The sequence below is a fragment of the Loxodonta africana genome, chromosome 6 (genome assembly GCF_030014295.1).
Source record: "Loxodonta africana isolate mLoxAfr1 chromosome 6, mLoxAfr1.hap2, whole genome shotgun sequence".
NCBI classification, from domain to species: Eukaryota; Metazoa; Chordata; class Mammalia; order Proboscidea; family Elephantidae; genus Loxodonta; species Loxodonta africana.
In genome coordinates, this window is record NC_087347.1 from 93,228,965 (window position 1) to 93,254,740 (window position 25,776).

Sequence of the window (25,776 nt, forward strand, 5' to 3'; positions counted from 1 at the left end):
CTTGGTTCCAGTGTGTGGGGCTGCTATAAAAGTGTGTCAGGAGGATAAGGTAGACACCCAAAGTTAAGGAGGTGAAGCTGTCCTGCTCAAGGGGCAGAAGAACTGGGCATGGTGGGGCCAAGGGGTAGAGTTGTCACTTAAATGGATTAAGAGAATGGGGCCAACTAAAGCTGAGGGTGCAGAGTTGACATCTCAGTGGGCCTGGAAGGCAGAGCTGCAGCCAAGGGTAGAGGGGCCTCTAGCCAGAATTCAGAGGGCCTGGCCAACATCTATAGTCTGCAGGGCGGAGCCATTGCTCAAATGGTCCCAAAGAACAGAGGGTTATTTTCAAGCTTGAAGAGGTAATGTAAATTTTTCTGATGGATTTTGAACTTGCTGTATTCCCAAGTATCCCTTCGTTCCCTCCAGTTCTCCGATTTGTAATGAAAATGTCTATCTTGTGCCTGCTCCACCATTATACTTTGGAAACAGATAACTTATATCGTAGGTTTCACAGGTTCACAGGTGAAGAGGAATTTTTCCCCAGGATGGAATACACCTAACATCCCACTCATATTTGATTTGGATGACTCAGAAGATGAGATTTGGGACTTGGAGTTGATTTAGGACTTTTAGGATGATATGATGGGGTGAACGTGTTTTGCATGTGTCGAAGATATGAATTTTTAGGAGTTAAAGGGTGGAATGTTATGGATTGAATTGTTTCCTCCCAAAAATGTGCTGAAAATCCTAACTTCTATGCCTGTGATTATAATCTTATTTGAGAAAGGTTTGTCTTTGTTGTGTTAATGAGGCAGGATTAGTGTAGGGTATGTCTTGAGTCAATCTTATTTCAGATATAAAAGAGATTAAAACAACCAAGTGGGCAAGAAAAGATGGGGATAGAGAGATGCCAAACCACATGAAGACTGCCCAGGCCAGAAGCTAAAAGAGACAAGGACCTTACTCCAGAGCCACAGACAGAGAAAGCCTTCCCCTAGAGCTGACAGACTTCTAGCCTCCTACACTATGAGAAAATAAATTTCTATTTATTAAAGCCACCCATTTGTGGTATTTCTTTTATAGCAACACTAGATAACTAAGACATTATTCTATATACAGCAGAAGATAATCTAAATCATTTGAGCTTTGAAAGGTAAGTATGTCTTAAGTTTGCCAGTGACACAGTATGTGATCAACAGTGAAATTAGAACAGTATGAATGAATTTCAGATATAGAAAAATGCATGAAACATGCCAAAAAAAGAAAAATTACCAGGCATATGGCTAGAGCACAAGGGACTATTGAAACACAAAGAGAGACACAACTGGAAAGCCAGATGAGAGGATGACATTATGAGGGGCTTTGTCTATCATACTAAAGAATTTGGACTTCAATCCTTGGGAAGTGAAGGACTGCTTAATATTTTAGTCAGATTATATTTCTAATGTACCATGTGTGATATAGTCAAAGAAATAATGAGCATTTTCAACTATCCAGGTGGAAGAAGATTTAGGCTTGGATAAAGGAAGATGCCTTGGTTGTAAAGGGGCTGATGGGTAAGAATCAAGGAATATTTTTGCATAGAAATGCCAAGATTTTGGAGACCAATTAGACTTATGAAATGAATATTCTAAATTTCTATTTGTGATGATTTTGTGAAAAGGAAGAGAGTGAGTGTAGTTTGGAAATTGTTGAGTTTTAGATGCCTGCAGAAATTCACAGTAATTAATTAGAAATAGATCCTAGAGTTCAGGAGAGACATTGTCTATGAAGACATAAATCTGAATCATTGGCATTGTAGGAGACATGAAGCTGGTACTAGAAATCTATGTCTATTTTTTTTCAGATGTACAGGAAAGGAAATCCCATAACTTTTAGTTACATACGTTACATCAATAAATTATAAGTTCTTTCACTTGTAAAAATTTATATTCAAGTTTTAGTCAAAATCCTCTTTATTTTCATTCTTTTGAAAATATTTAATGGTTATCATTATGGTACTTGCTGATGAAAAGAAAGCATTTCATGAATAGATTGGAATGGACTATCTAGTTTTATCATTATTATTTGAGGTTGAAGATTTATTTATACAGATTTAAAAAGAGCACTTCAAAATTATCATGTTTAACCTAATAATGCTCCATTTTTTGGTTTGTTCTTATAGTACTCTTTTTTTTTTTTTTTTAAAGATAGACATCCAGTTTTGCTAGCACTATTTGTTAGAAAGATGGTATTTTCCCCATTTAATGGACTTTGGAGCTTTGTAGAAGATCAGGTGACTGCAGGTGGACGGATTTGCATCAGTGTTACTGAATCCATTGATTCAAGCTTGCATTTTCCTGAATATTTGAGTGTTTAAGAAAAATATCTCTTACTACTAAAAAAGTTAAGTTTCTCCTTGATATCTCCAAAAACTTAATAATAGTAACTAAAAACTATCAAAACTCCTGGGGATGGAGAAATGATGACAGCATAATTGCCAACAAAATATAAAGTACCCTCTTTCAGACATGTAACTGAATTGAAATGCTAAACAAACAAACAGAACACCTATGCTAACATTCATTAAGACTTTTGTGTAAAAGTGGGAAAAAGATTTGAATATCTTTATGGGTTAGGGGCTACTTTAAAAAATTCAAGCAAAATGTCCATAAAAATAGATGAGGCTTCCATGATAACATAAAAGAATGGCAATAAAAAAGACTAGCTCTGAGAATAAAATCCTAAAATCTGTTCTTTTCCAAATTGAGCAAGACAAACATTTAAGCGTGTCCCTGGTACTAAACATCCTAACTTCCTCAAAATACTGAGTTCCATCAAAACACAATCATAACAATAGAATTTTACGTGATCATTTAATTTTTTCATAATATAAATTTATGAGAATAGCAGGAGAGGCTATGCATTTTATTGAAATAAACAATACCATAGAAAGCGCTGGTTTTTATCTTGTTTTTGGCATGAACCCTTGAATGAACATTTTATTTGTTTACTTTTAGAAGTAAAAAGGGAAGTATCTGAGAACATAAACGGAAATGATATATAAAGAGAATAATTAATGGCAACAGACCAATATGAAGAAAGTGCCTAGTATGTGCTGTGCTTGGTGTTAGTTGTTTCACAAATTTTATTAATCTTCTGAGAAAAAAAAATTGAGGGAAATCTTGTATCATTTGAATAGATATTTAAATATTAAAGCTCCACAATATTAGGAAACTTAACATGTTGTTCTTAAGTGTCATTTAGTCTGTTCCAACTCCTAGAGACCCTATGTACAACAGAAGGACACACTGGCCATTCCTGTGCCATTCTCACAATCATTGCCATGCTTGAACCATCACTGCAGCCACTGTGCTAATCCATCTCATTGAGGGTCTTCCTCTCCTTACCAAGCATGATGTCCATCTCCAGGGACTGGTCTCTCCTGATGACATGTCCAAATTACGTGAGAAAAAGTCTCACCATCCTCACTTCTAAGGAGCATTCTGGCTGTGCTTCTTCTAAGACAGATTTGTTCATTCTTCTGGCAGTCCATTGTATATTCAATATTCTTTGCCAATACCATAATTCAAAGGCATCAATTCTTCTATCTTCCTTATTCACTGCCCAGCTTCCTCATGCATATGAGGCAACTGAAAACACATGGCGTGGGTCAGGCACACCTTAGTCCTCAAAGTGACATCTTCGCTTTTAATACTTTAAAGAGGTCTTTTGCAGCAGATTTGCCTGATGCAATATGTTGTTTGATTTCTTAACTGCCACTTCCAGGGTTATTAATTGTGGATCCAAGTAAAATGAAATCCTTGATAACAACAATTTTTTTCTCAGTTTATCATGATGCTGCTTATTTTTCCAGTTGTGAGGATTTTTGTTTTCTTTATGGTGAGCTGTAATCCACACTGAAGGCTGTGGTCTTTCATCTTCATCAGTAAGCGCTTCAAGTCCTCTTCACTTTCAGCAAGCTGGGCTGTATCAGCTGCATAATGCAGGTTGTTAATGAGTCTTCCTCCAATCCTGATGGCATGTTCTTCCTGTAGTCTGACTTCTCAGATTATTTGCTCAGCATACAGATTGAATAAGTATGGCAAAAGAATATAACCCTGACACACACCTTTCCTGATTTTAAACTATGCAGTATTCCCTTGTTCTGTTTGAATGACTGTCCCTTAGTCTCTGTACAGGTTCCTTATGAGCACAATGAAGTGTTCTGGAATTCCCAATCCTTGCAATGTTATCCATAATTTGTTATGATCCACATAATCAAATGCTTTTGCATAGTCAATAAAACACAGGTAAACATCTTTCTGGTATTCTCTGCTTTCAGCCAAGGTGCATCTGACATCAGCAATGATATCCTTTTTCCACATCCTCTTCTAAATTCTGCTTGAATTTCTGGAAGTTCCCTGTTGATATACTGCCACAACGTCTTCTGCTGACGATAATTCAAAAGTGGTTGCATCTTATCATAGGTTACCCAATTAATCAGTTTAGTGTGATGCTATAAAATCATATTCTTTTATTCTTAAGAGTTCAATTTCTCCATCTTTATTTGATTAATTAAGAAGCTTATATTTTTTTTTATATATATGTACAAAAAAATATGGTAAAAAGTGAAAATTTCCATTTCAACTCAATCTTCTCTCCGGGTTACTTTGTCTCCAGAGGTTAATTTACTTTTATATAGATTTGAATGTATTTCCATTAGCATACATACTCACTTTATTTTTTTTTAATAAATGAGATCATTCAAAGTAAGTTGCACTGTGGATTTTGTTTTCTCTTTTCAGTTTTTCATGACAGTACATATAGTCCTCTTACAGTCATTTTTGGTGGCTATATAATATTCTCTGTAATGATTTATTTAACTATTAGTCTCTTAGTAAATATTTAGTTGGTCCCATTGTTTGTTTTATAACAAAAAGGGCTCCAATAAATATGCATGTACGTGAGTATTTGTGCACATGAGCAAATATTCATGCAGCTAGAAAAAATATGTCTTAATTTCTACCTTGCCATTAAGTTGATAATCTATAGATATTTGAATATATGTTGTAATGTGTTTTTTTTTGCTTACCATTTATTTGTTCATTTTCTTTATAAATTCTGAAAAATGGTGCCTTTTAGTTACATGACAAGAACAGCTAATTTTTCCTTAGCAATGTCCACATGGCACTAAGGTACAAATCCATTGTCCAGACCATACATTCTTCCATCCATTTACTCAACTGGTATTTATTAAGCACCTAACATATCCCAAGCACCATGTCAGGTTCTGGGGATGAAAAGAGGAATAAGAAATAGTTTCTGCAAATAAGAAACTTATAGTAGAGTAGGACAGCTTATTACTGAATATTTGGAAACTTGTAGATGAATGATAAAATTTTTACACCCTTATAATTACAGTGTTTGGCGTCATTTAGACGCAGTTGTCATGAATATGTATGTAATTAAAAATATGAATATATGACTAATTATCTTTTTATACTGTGGCACATTAAGGAATCTATGTGGGTAATTCATCAGGGGCACCTTTCTTTCTCATTTTCATCTTCATTAGAAGGAGAACAATTTCATAACTAATGTTTTGTTTGTTTTTTTAATTTCAGAGATCATCATGGTGCAGATGATTAATTGATTTTCAAACAAGCTTTTGAAATAGATTATGATAGACATTTCTAAACGCTTACACAATACCATGCTAAATAAATTATGAGGAGTGCCACTTGTGAGTGTGACGTGAAATATTCACTTGCCATTGTTCCTTGCACTAGGAGTGCCCAAGTAACATTTATGGCAAAAGAGACATACATGGAAATGTGTTGAGGCTCTAGGAAGGCTTTTTCTTTCCCAAGTAAAAGGACAGACATGGCTGTTGTAGCTCTTCTCTACCCCACTCTTCCTAGCTTGAATATGGGCATGATGTCTGCAGTTTCAGCAGCCCTCTTATAACCAGCTGTTGATAAAAGACAACTCAAAGGGAAGAAGAATGGAAACATAGAAAATGTCTGGTTTCCTGATGGAATCATTGAGAACCTGAACAAATGACAGCAATTAAGTATTTTCAGACTTAATATATGAGAAAATTAAAGCCCTACACATTTAATCCTCTGATTATTAGACTTTTGCTGTTTCTGGCTAAATTCATTGGCACTTCTTCGGTGTTTGGTAGTGGAGGCCACTCCCATTCACTGTGAATCAATATAACCATGAGCTCGATAGTCTTAAAATGCTTTGTTATGGTTCTGCCTATGTTGTTTTTATCATCTTCTTCCACTGGTTACTTCTCCATGTTGTGATTTTAAAAGTTTAATTTAAATATTTTCTTTCTTAACTTAAAATCTTTTAAAAATTAGTTTGTTTTTTTTTTTAAGAGACAAACTTTCTGTTGATTTTCTTCATTGAATTATACAGGCTTGAAGTACAGTTCCACAACTCAACAGGGCAATTTCCTCTTGCTTTACAGTACCATAAGTAATATGCATTTCTCTATGGAACCTTGGCACATTCATCTGCATCACAAATGTAACCATAATATTGTACTGGATAGTTTATCTTTTGCTAACTTCGTTCACTCTAACCCAAAAGTTTTATCATCAGATTAAAAACTCACTGGTGTGATTTTCATCCACTGCTGCAGACAACTTGTGAAGAAGAATCACTCTCAAATGCTGTTTTGTTTTTACAGTTCCCAAAATCCATTGCTGTTGAGTCCATCTTGTCTCATAGTTATCCTGTACGGCAGAATAGAACTATCCCATAGGGTTCTAAGGCTGAACTCTTTATGGAAGCATACTGCCACATCTTTCTCCTGCAGAGTGGCTGGTGGGTTCAAACCGCTGACCCTTCGGTTAGCAGCCGAGTGTTTATCCACTGAGCCACCAGGGCTCCTTTTACATCCCTTGGCATTGCAAATTCTCCCTCTTAAAGTGGCCATGGCAGTAGGGCTGCTCCAGCCAGAAGACTCAAAGCCAAGCTGCCTCCATGTGGCCTACCTTGCAGAGCCACTTTCCAACACTTAGCACAAAAATCCTTCTTATATCTTATATATAAGTCTGCAATAATTAATACAACTTTTACACAAAAAATACCGTCTTAGACTTTTTGTAATTCATCAGTCTTGCTTAAGTACTAAAATTTCACCTGGTCCAAAGACAACTAAAGCAAAAGATAAGAAAGGCGCTATGCATTTTAAAGTTTTATGGAACCTGAGAAACTCCTAGAGACCATGAGAAAAACCCAAAACCCCAATGCTGTGGAGTCGATTCCAACTCATAGTGATCCTATAGAACCCCTGGTGGCATACTGGTTAAATGCTACAGCTGCAAACCAAAGGGTCGGCAGTTCGAATCCACCAGGCACTCCTTGGAAACTCTATGGGGCAGTTTTACTCTCTCCTATAGGGTCGCTATGAGACCATGAGAGACATAAAAATTTCTAAAAGAAACTTAATCACCTTTCTGAAAACATCACAGATGTTGAGGGATTATTTTATATTATTCAGTAAGTAACAGTATAGTATAGTGAGATGGGTCTAGAATATTTGGATAGCTTCATTCATTAACTGTAGGCTCACTGAAAGTGTTGCCATTTTTATTAAATTTTGTAGTGCTCTCTTAGGATACTTGGGAAAATAAAAAAGCTAAATTTTATTGAATGATCATTAACTTACTAAACTAAGACTTTATTGTTATTGGAATGTGGGCTATGATCTACATCTATTGTTTTAACAATAGTATTTTTCAAAAAAAAAAATATGAAGCTGATAAAAAAAGAGTTTACCTGATTTCCTCCCATACCATGACAGTTGAATATACCCACTTTTTCATTTTCTTTGCGGCCCATGTTGTCTAAACATTGATTTGTTTCAACATTTCTTATCTAAAGAAAGCAAACACACACAAAAAGGCAAATAAAACATAAGTCAAATGGCAATTTAAGTCAGAAAATCTTTCTGATTATATCAAATTGCAAAAATTGTTCAAAGTAAATGATACAAGTTTGTAAGGAAATTTCTCTGAGGAGAACACCTTGCTTTAAATATTTTTATTTTTCAGTGTCCCCTCCCCAATCTGTATAAGTTACTAAACTCCTACTGAAGTCAATGTGAACAGTACTAGCATTGTTACTAGCATCTAATCAAAATACTTGCTCATAGCATAGTATCGGAAAAGAAGAAAATATGTACATATTATGAATGAGAAATTCTTTCTAAAATCCTTTCAAAATTAAGACAGTGTTCAAATTCTACTCAAATAACGTCTATTCTTGAACCCCTTTAGCAACATATACAATGGAATAGAAATAAATCGATTAAATGTTCAAAATTTTTAAGTTGCTTCATTACTAGATGTTGCATTCTGTGCACTAATAAAGATTAATTATACTGACGATTTCTGTGACTAAAACATACTCCATGCATCTTCTTCCACTCCCAATGCTAAACTTGGTGGAAAGTGCTTGACCCTAAGAAAAGCTATTATAAGGCTAAATGGCGATCTCATATTACAACTTCCTCAAAAGCAAGATTAAATTGCTAACTGCAAACATAAGGTTCTTGGTTTATACTCAAACACTGCATTAGCCCTACAATTAACATAAAGTTAATGCATATCTGAGCCAAATGTAATTACAAAAGCCATTCATTGAGTTTAAAGATGCTGAAATGACTAAATCAAGCACAAAATTGTGCAAAAAAAAAAAAAAAAGAAGAAGAAGAAGAAAAACCTTTCTAATTAAGTGAAATGTTTCAGGTCTTTTCCTTGGTCTCTACCCAAGTATGTATTTTTACTTTTCCACTCTGCTTCTGAAAAATTTTTACCTCTGACCTATATTAGGACATGCGTATATTACTATTCACTCATGCATTGCTTGTATATATCTATTTAGTTATCTATGCTTTGTGAACATATTTCTTTACACTGAAAAACAATTAACATTAGAAGGTTCTGAATAGAATGGATTAACCAAAGCCAAAACTCAAACCCGTTGCCATGGAGTCGATTTTGACTCATAGTGACCCTACAGGATAGAGTAGAACTGCCCCGTAGGATTTCCAAGGAGAGGCTGGTGGATTTGATCTGTCAACTTTTTGGTTAGCAGCTTAGGTTTACACAATTCACTTTTTTGTGTGTGATGCAGAATCCCATGGCCAACTAGTGATTCCTGAAGCTGGGAAAAGTAATGTGATTTGTAGCACAGCAACATTCAGCAATTGAGAAAACCAGGGAGCAAAATTGGCTCTTGGAAAGAGTTGGAAAGAATTGGGCAGGGTGGTCAAACCCTGTTTCAATGAGCTGAGGTTTAGAGCAGGATGGCAGAAGCTATGGAGCCCTGCTGGCACAGTGGTTAAGAGCTTGGCTGCTAATCAAAAGGTCAGCAGTTCGAATCCACCAGCCATTCATTGGAAACCCTATGGGGCAGTTCTACTCTGTCCTATAGGGTCACTAAAACATGAGTCAGAACCAACATAGAACCTATCATTAAAAACGTGAGCAGCATTAGAAAGGACAACAAACAAACAAACCATTGCAGTCAAGTCAGTTCCAACTCAGTGACCCTACACTACAGAGTGGAATTGCCCTACGGGTTTGTAATACTTATGGGAGCAGACTGCCATATCTTTTTTCTCGAGGAGTGTCTGGTAGGTTTGAACTGCTGACCTTCTGGTTGGCAGCCAAGGACTTAACCACTGCACCACCATGGATCCTTATTAGAAAGAACAAAACATGTAATTGCTTTCAAAAAGCTGTACATCTGAGTTGTGAGAGAAATTTCTCAGGGTTGAGAGCTCTTAGCAGAGTAGCTGGAATTTTTCTTGCAGGAGCAAAAATTGTGGATTCCTGGTCTCATTTGGTAAAGTTTCTGGATAAATGATACTGGATAAAAGAGTTTGGTAGGTTTTGATATAAACCCCCCCACTGCCATCGAATCAGTTCCAACTTATAGCAACCCTATAGGGAAGAGTAGAACTGCCCCATAGAGTTTCCGAGGAGCTCCTGGTGGATTTGAACTGCCAACCTTTTGGTTAGTAGCCGTAGCTCTCAACCACTAAGCCACCAGGGTTTCCCGGGTTTTGATATAGCTCAACAAAATCATTATTACTGGTACTGGCAAAGGGTGAAGCGAGAGTTCCAGCCACACCAGAGTTAACACTGTGGCCAGTGGTATGAGTGACAACAGGGTGGTTATCCTCTTTCTGGCTACAGCTATGGCTGCGCAGCGGGCAGAAATGGAGACAGTCTTCTTTTCGTGCATGAGAACCCAGAACACTCAGCTGGAACTTTAGTTATTATGTCTGAGGGAACCACAGCATCTGGCTGAAAACCAAGATGAAGACCCACTAGAAGGTAATGTAAAACTTGTGCTACCATGGTTGAAAACAATGTAACCCCATTTCCAAGTTTATTCACTCAACTTTCTAGAAACTGAGAGATCCAACTGGAAAATTCCAGTGTAGATTGCCTAAGCTAGTCTCTTCAGCAATTTGTCCTATTTTTGGAAACATTTTCTATGGGAGCAGCTTCAGCTAAACTGCCGCTCTGGGTCTTTCTGAAGGACTGAGAAATAGGGACATTCCCTAACAATAAGAAGACAATCCAAATCTTCACTTCAATATTGAGACATTAAACAAGGAGTTTATGGTGAAAAGTGAACTCTATGATTCCCTCATGAATTGCCACTGGCAACCTCTGGAAACATTTCACTCTGAAATCCCAGAGAAGACTCCAGATTGAAGCAAGGTGTTCATTCAGCTACTTAATATCGTTTTAATTCTATCCTGTTCTATTTTTGGTTTTGCAGAGAAAAAGAAAGTATTCTCCCAGGAATGTATTCTCCTAGAAATGTACTGAATTCTGTTTGTAAATACAAACTTCCAGTTACTTAAATGTGATTGGCATGATCGAATGTAAATAATCTTGCCCAGCACATCCAAAAAAAAAAACAAGTTGTACACCGTAAAAAGTTGAATTGGCAAATGTTGTGTAATAAATATATTTACAAAAAGATTAAAAAAAAAAAGGAGTAGCTGTTGAGGCTGTTTATGTACAGCCAAACACCTAGGGATTCAGTTCCTTAGTTTGGAGGTTAGGTTCATGGTTTCATAGGACATCTCAATTAATTGGCATAACAATGTGTTTAGTGCTTCTGTTCCACCTCCTAATTCCTTGGGTTTTAAAAGCTTGCAAGTGCCCATCCAAGGCACAATAATTCACCTGAAGCAAAAGAGGAAGAAGGAGAGTCAAGAATGAGAGAAGGATAAGGAATTGTGGCTAATTGCCTCCCTGAACAACTGCCATCTTTGCCGTGAGATCAGACTTGGGTGGTGTCTGGCTATCATTACCAAACGTTTTGATCAGGGATTCTGTAGAGGATTACTGATCAAAAAGAGGAAAATGCAGGAGAGAATTTCAAATTCTCATGGACTGTAGAGTTTCTAGAGCCATGAAGACTATATGAATCTCCCTAACTATTGCCCAGAAATAATCTTTAAATCTTAAACCAAAAATATCCTCTAAAGTCTTCTTAAAATGTCTGCCTTCAGCATTATGCCCTTTTAAGAACTATCTATATGGGATCAAATTGACAACAGCAACTTGAAAGACTAGATAGGAACCATAAGGGGCAGTGAGTTTATGTTAATGTGGGAGGAACAGCTCAGAAAAGGTGGATGAGAAAGGTTGCACAACTTGAATGTAATCAATGTCACTGAAGTGTACATGTAGAAACTGTTGAATTGGTGTATGGTTTGCTGTCTATATTCTCAACAACAACAACAACAACAAAATAAATAAAATTAAAATAAAGAATAGAACACACAGTGAATATCAGAGGGGAAGGGTACAGGCTCCAAAGAGCAAAATCAAGTACCATACTGGTAGGGATAAGGCTGAAATGTACTCTCAATTGGATTTAGGTTGATTCAGGAACTGGATGGGACTGGGCCCTTCAAATACTGACAAATGTAGTATAGAATCTGCAGGAGGACAGGTGGCTGGCTGTATAGAAACTGGAGGAAGGAAAACATATACTTCCCTTCTATTTCCACCTTCAACCCCAGCCCATTAATCCTCTCGATTGATTGCCTTGTCAGTGGAGGCAATCACCCCAGAACAATGTTGAAGTCTGTAAATCTCACCCACCGCTTCTCCCCCATCTGCTTTTATAGTTTGTGTACATTCTGGAGGAGTAAAAGGAGGTAAACATTTAAAATTTGCTTTGTGAAATCATATTTCCTTCTGCCACTTCTAAATATCTATTGCGTACATATCTATGTATGCCCCTCCACTGTATTTCTGCTTCGGTTATTAAATCTCTAACTACTCTAGTCACATAAAACTTTCTCAGCAGATATATTTTCTAGGCTAGATGATCTTAATGCTTTTTTTTCCTACCAAAAAATTAAAAAAAAAACAGCTTTACATTTTTTCTACCTTTCCTGCAGTGAATAAACCAATGGCCTTCATTGTTATTGTTAGGTGCCATTGAGTAGGTTCCGAATCATAGCGACCCTATGTACAACAAAACAGAACACTGCCCCATCCTGTGCCATCCTCACAATCATTGCTATGCTTGAACCCATAGTTGCTGCCACTATGTCAATCCACCTCATTGATGGTGTTCTTCTCTTTTGCTGACCCTCTACCAAGCGTGACCTCCTTCTCCAGGGACTGGTCCCTCCTGCTAACCTGTCCAAAGTAGGTGAGATGAAGTCTTGCCATCCTCAATTCTAAGGAGTATTCTGGCTGTACATCCTCCAAGACAGATTTGTTCCTTATTCTGGAAGACAATGGTATGTTCAGTATTCTTCTCCAACACCAGAATTCAAAGCCATCAATTTTTTTTTTTTTTTAGTCTTCCTTTTTCATCATTCAGCTTTCAAATGCGTGTGAGGAGATTGAAAATACCATGGCTTCAGTCAGGTGCACCTTAGTCCTGAAAGTGACATTTTTGTTTTTCAACACATTAAAAATGGCTTTTGCAGCAGATTTGCCCAGTGCAATGTATCTTTTGATTTCTTGACCACTGCTTCCATGGGCAATGATCATGGATCCAAGTAAAATGAAAGCCTTGACAACATCCATATTTTCTCCATTTATCATGATATTGCTTATTGGCTCAGTTGTGAAGATTTTTGTTTTCTTCATGTTGAGGTGTGATTCATACTGAAGGCTATAGTCTTTGATCTTCATCAGTAAGTGCTTCAAGGCCTCTTCACTTTCAGCAAGCACGGTTGTATCTTCTGCACATCACAGGCTGTTAATGAGCCATCCTCCAATCCTGATGCTCTTCTTCATATAGTCCAACTTCCCAGATTATTTGCTCAGCACACAGATTGAATAAGTATGGTAAAAGAACACAACCCTGATACACCTTTCCTAATTTTAAACCACATGGTATCTCCTTGCCGTGTCTGAAAGACTGTCTCTTGGTCTATGTACAGGTTCCTTATGAGCACAATAAAGTGTTCTGGAATTCCCATTCTTCTCAATGTTATCATCCCCACAGTCGAATGCCTTTGCATTGTCAATAAAACACAGGTAAATATCTTTCTAGTATTCTCTGCTTAGAGCCAAGATCCATCTGACATCAGGAAGGATATAGCTCATTCCACATTCTCTTCTGAAATCTGGCTTGAATTTCTGGCAGTTCCCTGTCGATGTACTACTGCAGAGACACTTTTGAATTGTCTTCAGCAAAATTTTACTTGCTTGTGATATTAATGATACTGTTTGATAATTTCCACATTCTGTTGGATCACCTTTCTTTGCAATGGGCACAAATATGGATCTCTTCCAGTTGGTTGCCCAAGTAGCTGTCTTCCAAATTTCTTCACATAGACTAGTGAGCACTTTCAGCATTGCCTTCATTTGTTGAAACATCTCAATTTGTATTCTGTCAATTCCTGGAGCTTTGTTTTTCTCCAGTGCCTTCAGTACAGCTTGGACTTCTTCCTTCAGAACCATTAGTTCCTAATCATATGCTATCTCCAGAAATGGTTGAACATTGACCAATTCTTTTTGGAACAGTGACTGTATTCCTTCCATCTCCTTTTGACTCTTCCTGGGTTGTTCAATATTTTGCCTATAGAATCCTTCAAAATTGCAACTGGAAGTTTGATTGTTTTTCTTCCAGCTTGTGAAACGCTGAGCATGTTCTTCCCTTTTGGTTTTCTAGCTCCAGGTCTTTGCACATTTCATTATAATACTTTACTTTGTCTTCTCAAGCCGCCCTTTGAAATCTTCTGTTCACTTCTTTTACTTCATTATTTCTTTGTTTTCCTTTAGCTACTGTATAGTGTAGAGTAATTTTCAGAGTCTCTTTTGACATCCATTTTGGACTTTTCTTTCTGTCCTGTCTTTTTAATGACGTTTTGCTTTTTTTCATGTGTGATGTACTTGATGTCATCCCGTAACTTCTCTGGACTTTGGTCATTCGTTGGTAAAAATCTTGAATTTCCTCATCTTTTGGCTTAGTGGTTGGTGTGTAAATTTGAATAATAGTCATACTAACTGGTCTTTCTTGCAGGTGTATGGATACTGCCCTATCACTGACAGCATTGTACTTCAAGGTAGATATTGAAATGTTCTTTTTGGTGATGAATGTGACACCATTCCTCTTCAATTTATCATTCCTGGCATAGTAGACTGCAGGATTGTCCTACTGAAAATGGCCAATATCACTGCCTTTCATCTCAATAATGCCTAGGATATCAATCTTTATGTGTTCCATTTCATTTTTAATGACTTCCAATTTTCCTAGATTCATACTTCATATGTTCATATATTCCATGTTCTGATTATTAATGGATGTTTGCAGCTGTTTCTTCTCATGTTGAGTCATGCCACATCAGCAAATGAAGGTCTCGAAAGCTTTACTCCACCCACATCATTAAGTTCAGCTCTAGTTTAAGGTGGCGGCTCTTTCCCAGTCGTATTTTGAGTGCCTTCTAATCTAAGGGGCTTGTTTTCTGGCACTATATCAGACAATGTTCCGCTGCTATTTTTAAGGTTTTCACTGGCCAATTGTTTTAGATGTAGACCTCGAGGTCCTTCTTCCTAGTCTGTTTTAGTCTGAAAGCTTTGTTAAAACGTGTCCATTATGGGTGACACCGCTAACATACCATTGGCATAGCTTCCAGCATCACAGCAACATGCAAACCACCACAGTATGATGAACTGGCAGACAACAGTGAACACTAGAAACATAAAAAAAGAAAACTTAAGCCTACTTCATGTATGAAGAATTAAATGGTATTTTTGCCAATAATTCTCTTCCTTGAAGGATGGGTTACTTAAAAAAAAAAAAAAAAGAAAAAATAAGCTGTTCATCTTATTCTAAGTTTTAAAATGATCAAGTATAGTTTACCTCAAGCTCTTACTTATTTCTGTTTTGCTGGGACATTTGTTTTTGCTGTTGAGTCTGCACAACGAAATGAAACACTGTGTGGTCCTGCGCTATATCCTATGCCATTTCTATGCCATCCCCATGACCAGTTGTGGATTGGACCATTTTAATCCATAGGGTCTTTATTGGCTGATTTTTGAGGTAGATAGCTAGGCCTTTCTTACTAGTCCTTCTGAGCCTGGAAGCTCTACTGAAACCTGTTGAGCAACATAGCAACATCCAAATCCCCACTGACAGACAAGGGTTGGCTGCATATGAGGTGCATTTTCTGGGACTCAAACCAGGGCCTCCCACATGGAAGCTGAGAATTCTACACTGAATCACCAATTCCCTCATGCTAGGGCATTTATAAACTCTAATTTCAGTTTCAACACTGCTCACACAAAATGTCCATATGTGCCTGTTTCACACCAGTGAGAAGAGAATTTTTTTTTTCTGCCCCAAGGAAAAAAAAAATTTGCCTTCCCTGTTCTTACCTGGAGCCCTGCTGGCACAGCGTTTAAGAGTTCAGCTGCTAACCAAATGTTCCGCAGTTCAAATCCACCAGCCACTCCTTGGAAACCCTATAAGGCTAAACCAAGTCATTTACCAAGATGCCCCTTGGCCACAGTATGAACTTTTTCTGATTGTCTTCCACGGGGTCCCACGGCATTGTTTAACATTTTCCTCTCCTCTGTATTTACCATAAAGTGGTTGTTGGAGCTAGAGGCTTGATCAAAGTTCTATTTTTGTTGTTCTTATTGTTAAAACTATCCAAGAGTGGTACTGTGTTGCTCATCAAGAGCATATAATAACTAGTTATATCTCATTTTTAATGATAGCTGCAGTTGAATATCTTACCTAGAGCCATTAATTCATTATGATGCTCAAAGTAGTGATATTCTAATTCTCTCATTTTCCTTCCATTTATTACTGGAATGCTTCAATAAAGGGAAGCTTCCTGCGTCTACTATTTGGTTACTCAGTGGTATAGCTCATATAGAAAAGACAGAATAAATGCTTGATAATTTCTCTGTATTGATCAGTTTTCAAATTTAAGAGTACACTGACTTGCATCCTTCACTGATGAACAATTAAATTTTTGAATCATTATGAATCATTGATGTAAACACATTCTATGGGTTTTAATTCACTGCAATTATTACCATTTTTGATGCTCAAATAATCCTGATTTTGGTCTGTGTTGGTTTCTGTGTCCTTTGGACACAATCCTTTTACCCTTTCATAATTCCGTTGCTCTGTGTTTAAAATGATAGTCCAGGCTCATCTTTTACACTTCCCGGCCCCTGGCCTGGAACCAGCTATTTTCTAATTAGCATCGCCTTCTTTTCTTTTCCTAGATAATGGTATTTTAAGGCTATAATCTGGACACATGAGTGCTCACTGTTACTGAGTGGTTGTTATTTCTAGGCGTTTTCAGTGGACAAAATGGAAAGTTTCTTATTTTAAATAAAATGTGTTATGAGTTCATATAAATACTTCTAATTCAATTCAGGATTATATAATTTTTATTCAATTTCTTCTGTTTTACGTCTACATCTCCTTTGTTAACTTGAATTTCAGTTCTCACTGACATCAGACTAATAGACTATCAATTACTCATTGCTTTATCCTACAGCACACAAACAACAGCCTTAGGATAACAGCGCCAACAGGACAGTACAATAACTGAAAGTGAGTCAATCAAATGACTGGGCTTTAGTCACTTTAAAGAGTTCCTTTCCGAATAGTTTTACCACCCAATGGATACAAAGTTAGACTCTTTTCTAAAAAAATATTAACTTTCCACCTTTTTACCTTTTAAATATCTTAAGGGCTTTTCTCTTGGGATTATTCACTCTTGTGTTCTTAGAAGTTTAGCCTTCATTTCCAAAATGATTTATTCTTTGCTTTCTAATTCTTTCCAGAATTCCAGTCCTCATATCAGAGTTTTTCTATATTTGATTTTTTTCCCTATATTCTATTACTTTAAAAAGTTATTTTAGCTTGTTTTGAAACATTAGGTTACATTTTTCCTGTCTTATGTGTATAAAGTTCTGGCATTTGCATTTGTTATAGAGATCTCGTTCTCTTCTTTATTCCCTTTATTCTTATAGCATTCATTCTTTCCTATTGCTATTTTCCTTTTCTTTTTTGCATGAAATCAATTTTCCTGATCTTTTAAGAGAAAGGCTTTGCTCAGGATATCTTTTCTAATTCCACAGGTCTTGGTCTCCCTTTTCTGTATTTTCTTGATTTCTTTAAAATAATGGCCTTCTACTTTTGAGATCTTCTGGATCTGTTCCTCTCTCATTTTTATCTGTGCCTTCCATGTTCTTTGCTCCTATTGTCTCTGCCTTCTCTATTTGGGTTCCATTTCAAAAATTCCTCCTGGAAGGAGCTTCACCTGGTGAGAATTCACAAGTCCTAGAATGTTCAGAGCCTTCATACCTTACAGAGGAAACTTTTCAGTCATCTATGAGTTGGAGTATATATTTTAAAAAACCTAAAAAACCAAAAAAAAAACCTCTCCCATTTCAACTGCTATTATCATATTGGCCTAACAAAATTTCTCATGTGTTTCTATTGGCAATTTTGGGGTTATACTGGTCTCAGTTTCATCTGACACTCCATTGCTAACCTTTGTTTCTTTCTGCAAAATTCTATCATCTCATGGATCACAAAACTGTCAGTTCATATTTTGGGATTTTTTGCTGCTAATTTTGTTGTTGGTTTTGCTCCGCTAGTTACTTTTTCTGTTTTAATGTGGGTAGATTAAAAAACTGTGTTGTTGCTGCCACCATCTTCCCAGATTCTAGAATAGACTTATTTTGGAGACTGCATGAAAAGATGAAAAGAAGCCTGCCCTATTTTTTTTTAACATGTTCTAGCTTTTACACATTCTATAGTGTTTGGTAGTTTCTGGACATGTAATATTACTTGTTTCTTGTAATGTTAAAGTTTTAAGAGAACACAATATAGGAACGCAAGTGAAGTCTGATGAGGCAGGCTGAAAATAGAATTTGGGAGAAGGACAGTAGACAGAAGTCAGTCTGTTTCTACTATCCTGATAGTAGAAACATTTAGAAAAAGGCTTCATCAAAACACACGTGGGAAAAATACTCTCAAAAGCTATCAGGATAAGTTAAGGGAGAAAATTAAACAACCACAATTGTTAGCAGTTATTGTGTGCCACGTCTATTCCAAGCACTAACATGTATTAGCTCACTGATCTTTACAACTACCCTATTACCCCCGCTTTACAAAAGAAGATATTAAGATACAGAGAGGTTAGGTAATTTGTCCAAATAAGGAATGGAAAGTCAATATTATGAACCTGGAAATTGCTGATCCTGAATTCTAGACAGGCTGACAATATTTGTCAGAAAGGCGACCCGGAAAGAGTGAGGGAGATTTAGTTGAACAGAGACAACAGCTCACACAGACAATGGTAAAGACACATGGAACAAGGAGGAAAGTAGCCTAGTATCTAACCAGGGGAACCAGATCAGGAAGACTAAACACAGTTTTCTTCATGTTGAGTGACAGACTATTAGGCTGAGGTCATGTAAATAATATCTAGCTACGGCCACGGTGACATTAGATACTAAGGATAGGGGATGTCATCCTACTAAGAATTGTGTCTTCAAGCAATAAAAAATTATATGTAAACAAATCTCAGAGCAAACAACAATTAAAGTTAAAACTATGCTGGCCCTAGGCCATATGTTCAAAGCCATACCATAACACAGGAAATGAGTCAAAATTTTTCCCCTGATCTCGGAAGTACTAGTCTACTAAAGAAAAAAAAAAAATAATAATGTCAAGGAAAACTGGTGTCTTAGTTTCTTAGTGCTGCTGTAACAGGAATACCTCAAGTGGGTAGCTTTTAGGAACAGAAATTTATTTTCTCACTGTTTAGAAGGCTAGACATCTGAATTCAGGGCATCAGATCTAGGGTAAGACTCTCTGTCTGCTCTGGGGGAAAACCCTAATCTCAGCTTCTCTAGTCCCAGCGTTCCTCAGTTCCTTGGCCCTCTCCACATGACATCTATTTTTCTCCCATTTGTACTTGTTTGCTTCTGTGTCTATGCTGCTATTTATATCACTCAGGTGTGATCAGGTTTTTTTAGGACACACCCTACACTGATAGGACTTCATTAAAATAACAAAGAAAAACCTATTTCCCAATAGAATTTTATCCACATCTATAGGGGCTAGGATTCCAACACACATTTTGGGGGTACAAAATCCAATCCATAACAAGGTGGATCAATAGTCACCTGAAATAAAAAAATAGGGGGGTATATCTCTGGGAAAGAGCAAACATGTGACAAGATTTTTGTCACTAGGTCTATGATAACCACATTGAAAAAAAATTCATGAACATTTAGGAATCAGGTTGGTGTACAGTAGGTTGTTCTCAAGTCAATGAATCCAACACTCATTATATTTTCTTCAAGTGCAGAAATGGTTACTACTATTTCATGATAATTCTCAACAAGCGCATCTTAATGGACATGAGGAGATGCTGGCATACAGAGAAGTTCAAACTATGAGTATATTTACTTCATCTTTTGAGCTGCAAAGGATAATAAGATCTAGGATGTTCTTGTGGTGGTTTTAAAATCAGAACATTTCCAAGAATACTCGGGGACCTCAGCCAAACAAATATTCTCAAAGAGTGCTGTTTAATCAAAGAAGTGAAAAGACCCTGATCTTGTTACTGATACCATATTACCTGGCAACACCAATTGCTTGGCTATGATGTTAATCCTGAAAAAAATTCCAGACGACCAACCAGCAAAGCATGTCATCCATTAAAAACTCCTTGTGGAGTCTATTCTATGACCTATATCAAGACAAGTAGAGCAGACTAGTAGTTCTGAGATTGGGGGGAAAAAAAAAATTGACTTACTCCTTATGTCACGCATGATGTGGCTTTGAATGTGTGGCCTAGGGCCAGTATAGTTTTGTTTTCTGCTCTGAGATTTCTTTGTTTACACATACTTTTTTATTGCTTGAAATGCAATTCATAATGACATAAATTTGAGAGTATTTTTCCCACGTGTGTTTTGATGAAGCCTTTTTCTAAATGTTTCTACTCATTAGCAGCATCAATGATAATGTCCTTACCACTTACATAATTTGTTTATTAGTTTATGTTCCCTCAGCTGGTTTGTAAAAGCAAGTCGCAAAGGGAATTCCAATTAAAAAATAGAGGCATACGCTTCCCCTCAACCTTAGCATTTCAAAAACAACTGTGTGAAATCAATTCTAAAGAGAATCTAATCTTTATACGAGCATTATTTGGCCTTAATTTCTACAACACATGCTTATTCATCAATTGCATCTTAGGTTATTCATCATTATTTTACATACGTCAACTTTATTGGGTTTGTCTTTACTTTGTAATGAAGGAGATAGGCACATTTGCAGTGAGCTTCAGGATTTAAAGTTGATGTCACCATAAAATAATGGCTCTGGTGGCTATGTGTTAAAGTTAATTTTCTGTTTACTAAATTGGGAATAAATCAGAAGGTAAGCACAGACTCTACACATTGGATACATCCGTGCAGACTTTGCTCATGCGGATCTGGTTTAGAACATCCTGATTAATGACTGAGATGTAAAAATTCATATTAAGGGATTGTCACTGGGAAAAAAAAAAAAGTAAAGAACATAGAAAAATAAACAAAAAATCTGGAAGAGTTCAGTAAGTACCCAAGTGGTATATAGTTTGCTGCAGAATGTTTTTGCTGGTATGTATTTGAGTAATAAAATTAGAATCAGTTTTACTCTATTATTGACAGTATTAAGTAAAAAAAAAAAAAAATCAGGTAATAAAATAGCTCATTTTATTCACAGATGAGTTATCCAGCCTTACATTCTTTAAACTTAACATCTGATGAAAAGTGACAAATGCTGCCTGTAAATGTGCATTTTCAGTTACCCTGGAGTGCCAATTAGCTATTAGGTCATCAAGAGTTTTGGAAATAAAATCATGGGCAGAGAGAACGCCCTATTTGTGCTAGCTGCCTGAAATGAGGCCTCCTTTTTTTTTTTTCTTTTTTTTTAAACTGGTTATCCTATTAAAGAGTCAAGAAGACTGGGAATCTATAAATAGATCTCCTGATTACCAACAGAGAGGCTAAAGCTCTAAGCATCTTAGCTTCTGCATTTGGCAACTACTGATTTTGTCCTCAATCCCTGAAGCCTACCTAACAGCTTCATAGATGTCTATTTTTAGTTACTTAAATTTGCTCTTCAAAAATATTTAAGGAATACAAATCCAATATATGCAAGGACCTTAACTAGTTGCTATGGCTAAAAAAAGAGCATAGAAAAGGCAAGAGAAGTGCTAAGACCAAGTAGGCAAACTAATGTCAAAACATCTTGAAAACAACATTAAATGCAAATTTTAAGCCCCAAGAGTTAAGTCATTTGGCTCCAGAAATCTTTTTCCCCTGTCTTTTGACCTCTAATATTCCCGTGCTTTTTTCTACATAGCTCACAATCTTGTCGTTCCCCCCCTCCCCCTTAATATTAGCATGTCAAAACCTAACAATTTGGGGCAAGGTATTACTACTTTAGACAGATATTTTTCAATCTTTTACCGGAAATAATCTTTATATTTACAAGATCAGAACCTGGCAAGTTCAATCTACATAATCTTAAGGGCTAGTTAAGGAGAGAATTTAACACTGCAAAGAGCTCAACTTCCTTATTCCTTTATGATCCGCTTACTGAGTCTAAAAGGCACACGCTTAATTAACCTACTTAAAGGTTTTAGTTCAAAGCAATTGCACAGCTTTTAACTTCCCACTGGAAACTGCATGTAATTCATGGGCTGGGTAAAGTCATATTTCAATTACCTAAGTAAGATGCAAACATATATGAAATTAAGATACACCTTTTTAATATCAATAACTCTACTGATAATAATTTGGTAATAAAACCAAACCAAGCCTATTGCCCTTGAGTCGATTCAGACTCATAATGACCCTGTAGGACAGAATAGATCTGCTGATAGGGTTTCTAAGGCTGCAAATCTTTGCGGGAACAGACTGCCACTTCTTTCTCCCGCTGAGGGGCTGTTGGGTTCAAACTGCCTACCTTTTAGTTAGCAGCCACGCACTTAACAATTTAGCCACCATATGTATACTGAAGAGCCCTTGTGGCATGGTGTTTAAAGTGCTCAGCTGCCAACTGAAATGTCGGTGGTTCGAACCCACCCGCCACTCCACAGAAGAAAGATGTGACTATCCGCTTCTGTAAAGATTACAGTGGGAGCTCTACGGGGGCAGTTCTACTCTGTTCTATTGGGTCCCTTTGAGTTGGAATTGACTGGTGGACTATGGGCCTGGTTTTTTAAATTTTCATATGTATATTTTATATTATAGTAGGGAAACTGAACACCTTATTTGTCATTGTTGCTTCCAATACAGCAAGGAATGCTGTAAAAAGAAATTAACAGGGAAATGTTTTTATTCGCCTAAACACAGCAATATTAAGTATATAGATTTTTTTGAAAAACATTGAAACTTAAGGAATATATAAATTGTTACCATATTTTTACACGAACAACACATACCTTCTATGTTTGTTTTCCAACCACACTCTCACCCCTCCACCCCCCTGCTGCACGAAGTATTTTTGTAAGCACACTATGCTAGTATTTTTTTTACCACAACATGTAAAAATACTTGGCATAGCGGTATTGCAAAAATACCTTGGGGAGGAGGGCAGGGTTGGCAAACAAACATAGAAGGTAGGTGTTATTTGGGTAAAAATATGGTAAATCCTAACAATTTAACTTGAAATTAAGTGAGAAGTACATATGAATATTCTAAAAATCAAAAATCAAACCTGTCGTCAAGTCGATTTCAACTCACAGTGAAACTACAGGACAGAGTAGAACTGCCCCATAGGATTTCCAAGGTTGTAATCTTTACAGGAGCCACATCTATCTCCCACGCAGCATTTGGTGAGTTTATACCTCGACCTCTCAGGTAGCAACCAAGTGCTTAACCGCTGCACCACCCAAACCCAAACCTAACCCACTACCCTCAAGTAGATTCTGAATCACAGCGACCCCATAGGGTTTCCAAAGCTGTAATCTCTGCAGGAAGCAGACAGCCACATCTTTCCCCCATGGAACTGCTGGGGGTTTTGAAACACCAAGCCAACCTTTCAGTTAGCAGTTGATCACTTTAACCACTGTGTCACCAGGGCTCCTTACTGTGCCACCAGGGATCCTATATGAGTATACCACACACACAAAAAAAAAACCTTTGTTGCCTTGATGAGAAGTAGCTTGGGCACATGATACCATTTTGAGACTCAACTTTTCAAGAGAAAGTGCCTTCATATATAATAAAAAATAGCTTTTTACATTCTTCCAATAAAGGTTAATGACAGGCAGTAAGAAAGAAAAAGTTTCTGCTGATAAGGCCTTAAGTAAATGACTGTTGTCCATTAAAAGTTCAGCCCTCACTCATTACCAGATTGTTTGTCTTAAACTATGTATACTTGGCTACATGAAATTGAATTGGAAAGTAGTGCTTAGTGAATTTGTTCTTCTGTTTCCATGGAAACAGATGCTGGATTGCATTTCTTTAAGACTGGGTTTAAGCTGGAAAACTATAATATTAATACCCCAGCATGTTAAAAATTTAATATATCTCCTAACCCCAGACTTCTTAATTTATTGGATTTTAGAAACACTGTTTCATAACACTAATATATCTCATGTAGGGCAACTTTTATTTCTACTGAATTTGTTTATTTGTTTGATTCTCTCCGTTTACCCTCTCATTCATCCATTTCTATGGAATGGATTAAAAGTAAAGGCCTTTGCTTATTTGACTTTGCATCCTGATCAACATATATCATATGTTGTGACCCAAGTTCTTATTTCATAAAAGCATTTTGAGTAAATAAAATATAAAAATATAAGCTCCTTTCTCCTTCCAATTATAATTTAAAAAGTGAGCTCTAGTGTCAGACTGACATGGACTTGAACCCTTACTTAACTAGCACTTAACTAGCTATGTGAACCACAGGCCAATCATTTAAACTTTCCGCAGAGTAGTTTTCTCATTATATTGGGGATAACAACACCTAAATCAGAGTTGTTGTGATTTTTAAATGATGTAATTCTTATAAAGCAACCTAGCATAATATTTGGCATAATAAGAGATCAATAAATGGTACTGTAATATTTACAGTAGGGAAACCCTGGCGGCATAGTGGTTAAGTGCTATGGGTGCTAACTGAAGTTTCGGCAGTTCGGATCTTCTAGGCGCTCCTTGGAAACTCTATGGGGCAGTTCTACTCTGTTCTATAGGGTCACTATGAGTCGGAATCAACTTGATGGCACTGGGTTTGGCTTGGTTTTGGGTTAAATACCTACAGTAACTATCACTATTTACACTGCTATAACTCCTTGCCAGGCATTGTACTAGGTACTGTATCATCTTCAATCTTGACTATAACCAGTTACTGTAGAGCCAGTTCCGACTCATGGCGATCCCATGAATGTCGAGGAGAACTGTACTCCACAGGGTTTTCAATAGCTGAATTTTCTGAAGAAAATCACCAGCCTTATTTTTGAAATGCTTCTAGCACATTAATCATTTGTACCACCCAGGGACCCCAGTCATCGCTATAAACCTGTATTATTACCTTCATTCTGCTGACAAAGGCACCATGGAGGATACCTGGGCTACTGAAGTCATACGCTGTGAGGTCAGGATTTGGATCCTTCTCTGCCTGACTCTGGAGCCTGGGCTTTTTCCAATACAAAATGCTGCCTTTCCTGGACAAGTTTCAAAAACTCAGAAAGATTCACTCTCTTAAAAAGCATCTCAAAGTATTTCCATAAATTAAAATATGGCCACTTGATACATTACAGAAAGTAGCTAATTTAAAACAAGTAGGCTGTATAGGGAGGCCTGGTGGTGTAGTGGTTAAGAGCTCAGCTGCTAACCTATAGTTTGGAAGTTTGAATCCACCAGTCGCTCCTTGGAAACCCTATGGAGCAGTTCTATTCTGTCCTATAGGGTCACTATGAGCCAGAATTGACTCTATGGCAACAAGTTTGGGGTTTGGTTTGTAGGGTGTATAAAGGAATTATACTGCTTGGTTTATACTCTATTTTACTTCTTACTTTTTTTTAGAAAGCCAATTAAGTTTCCCTGATGTAGTGCAGGAAAGCATAAAATTGGATTTTTAACTTGGAAGTAAACATCTAGGTTCTGTTTCGGAGCCCAAAGTCGTTCTCAGGAGTCACACTGGTGACTCCAGAGAATTTCCAAACACAGCTTATCTCTGCCTTGTTACCATCTTTGATCATACCTCCTTTAAAAAAAAAAAAAAGGAATCAATGTTCATTCATTAACTGGGTCC

The 25,776-nt window shown here is 36.9% G+C and overlaps 1 protein-coding gene across 4 annotated transcripts in view; it reads right to left on the reverse strand.

The window, feature by feature from the left end:
• Positions 1 to 25,776, reverse strand: part of GALNT13 (polypeptide N-acetylgalactosaminyltransferase 13) — a 537,747-nt gene that overhangs the window by 45,509 nt on the left and 466,462 nt on the right. For all 4 annotated transcript variants that reach the window (XM_064287133.1, XM_064287134.1, XM_064287132.1 and 1 more), the window contains one exon: positions 7,762 to 7,860. In XM_064287133.1, coding sequence (XP_064143203.1) covers positions 7,762 to 7,860 — 99 coding nt within the window. The remainder of the gene's footprint in view (positions 1 to 7,761; positions 7,861 to 25,776) is intronic.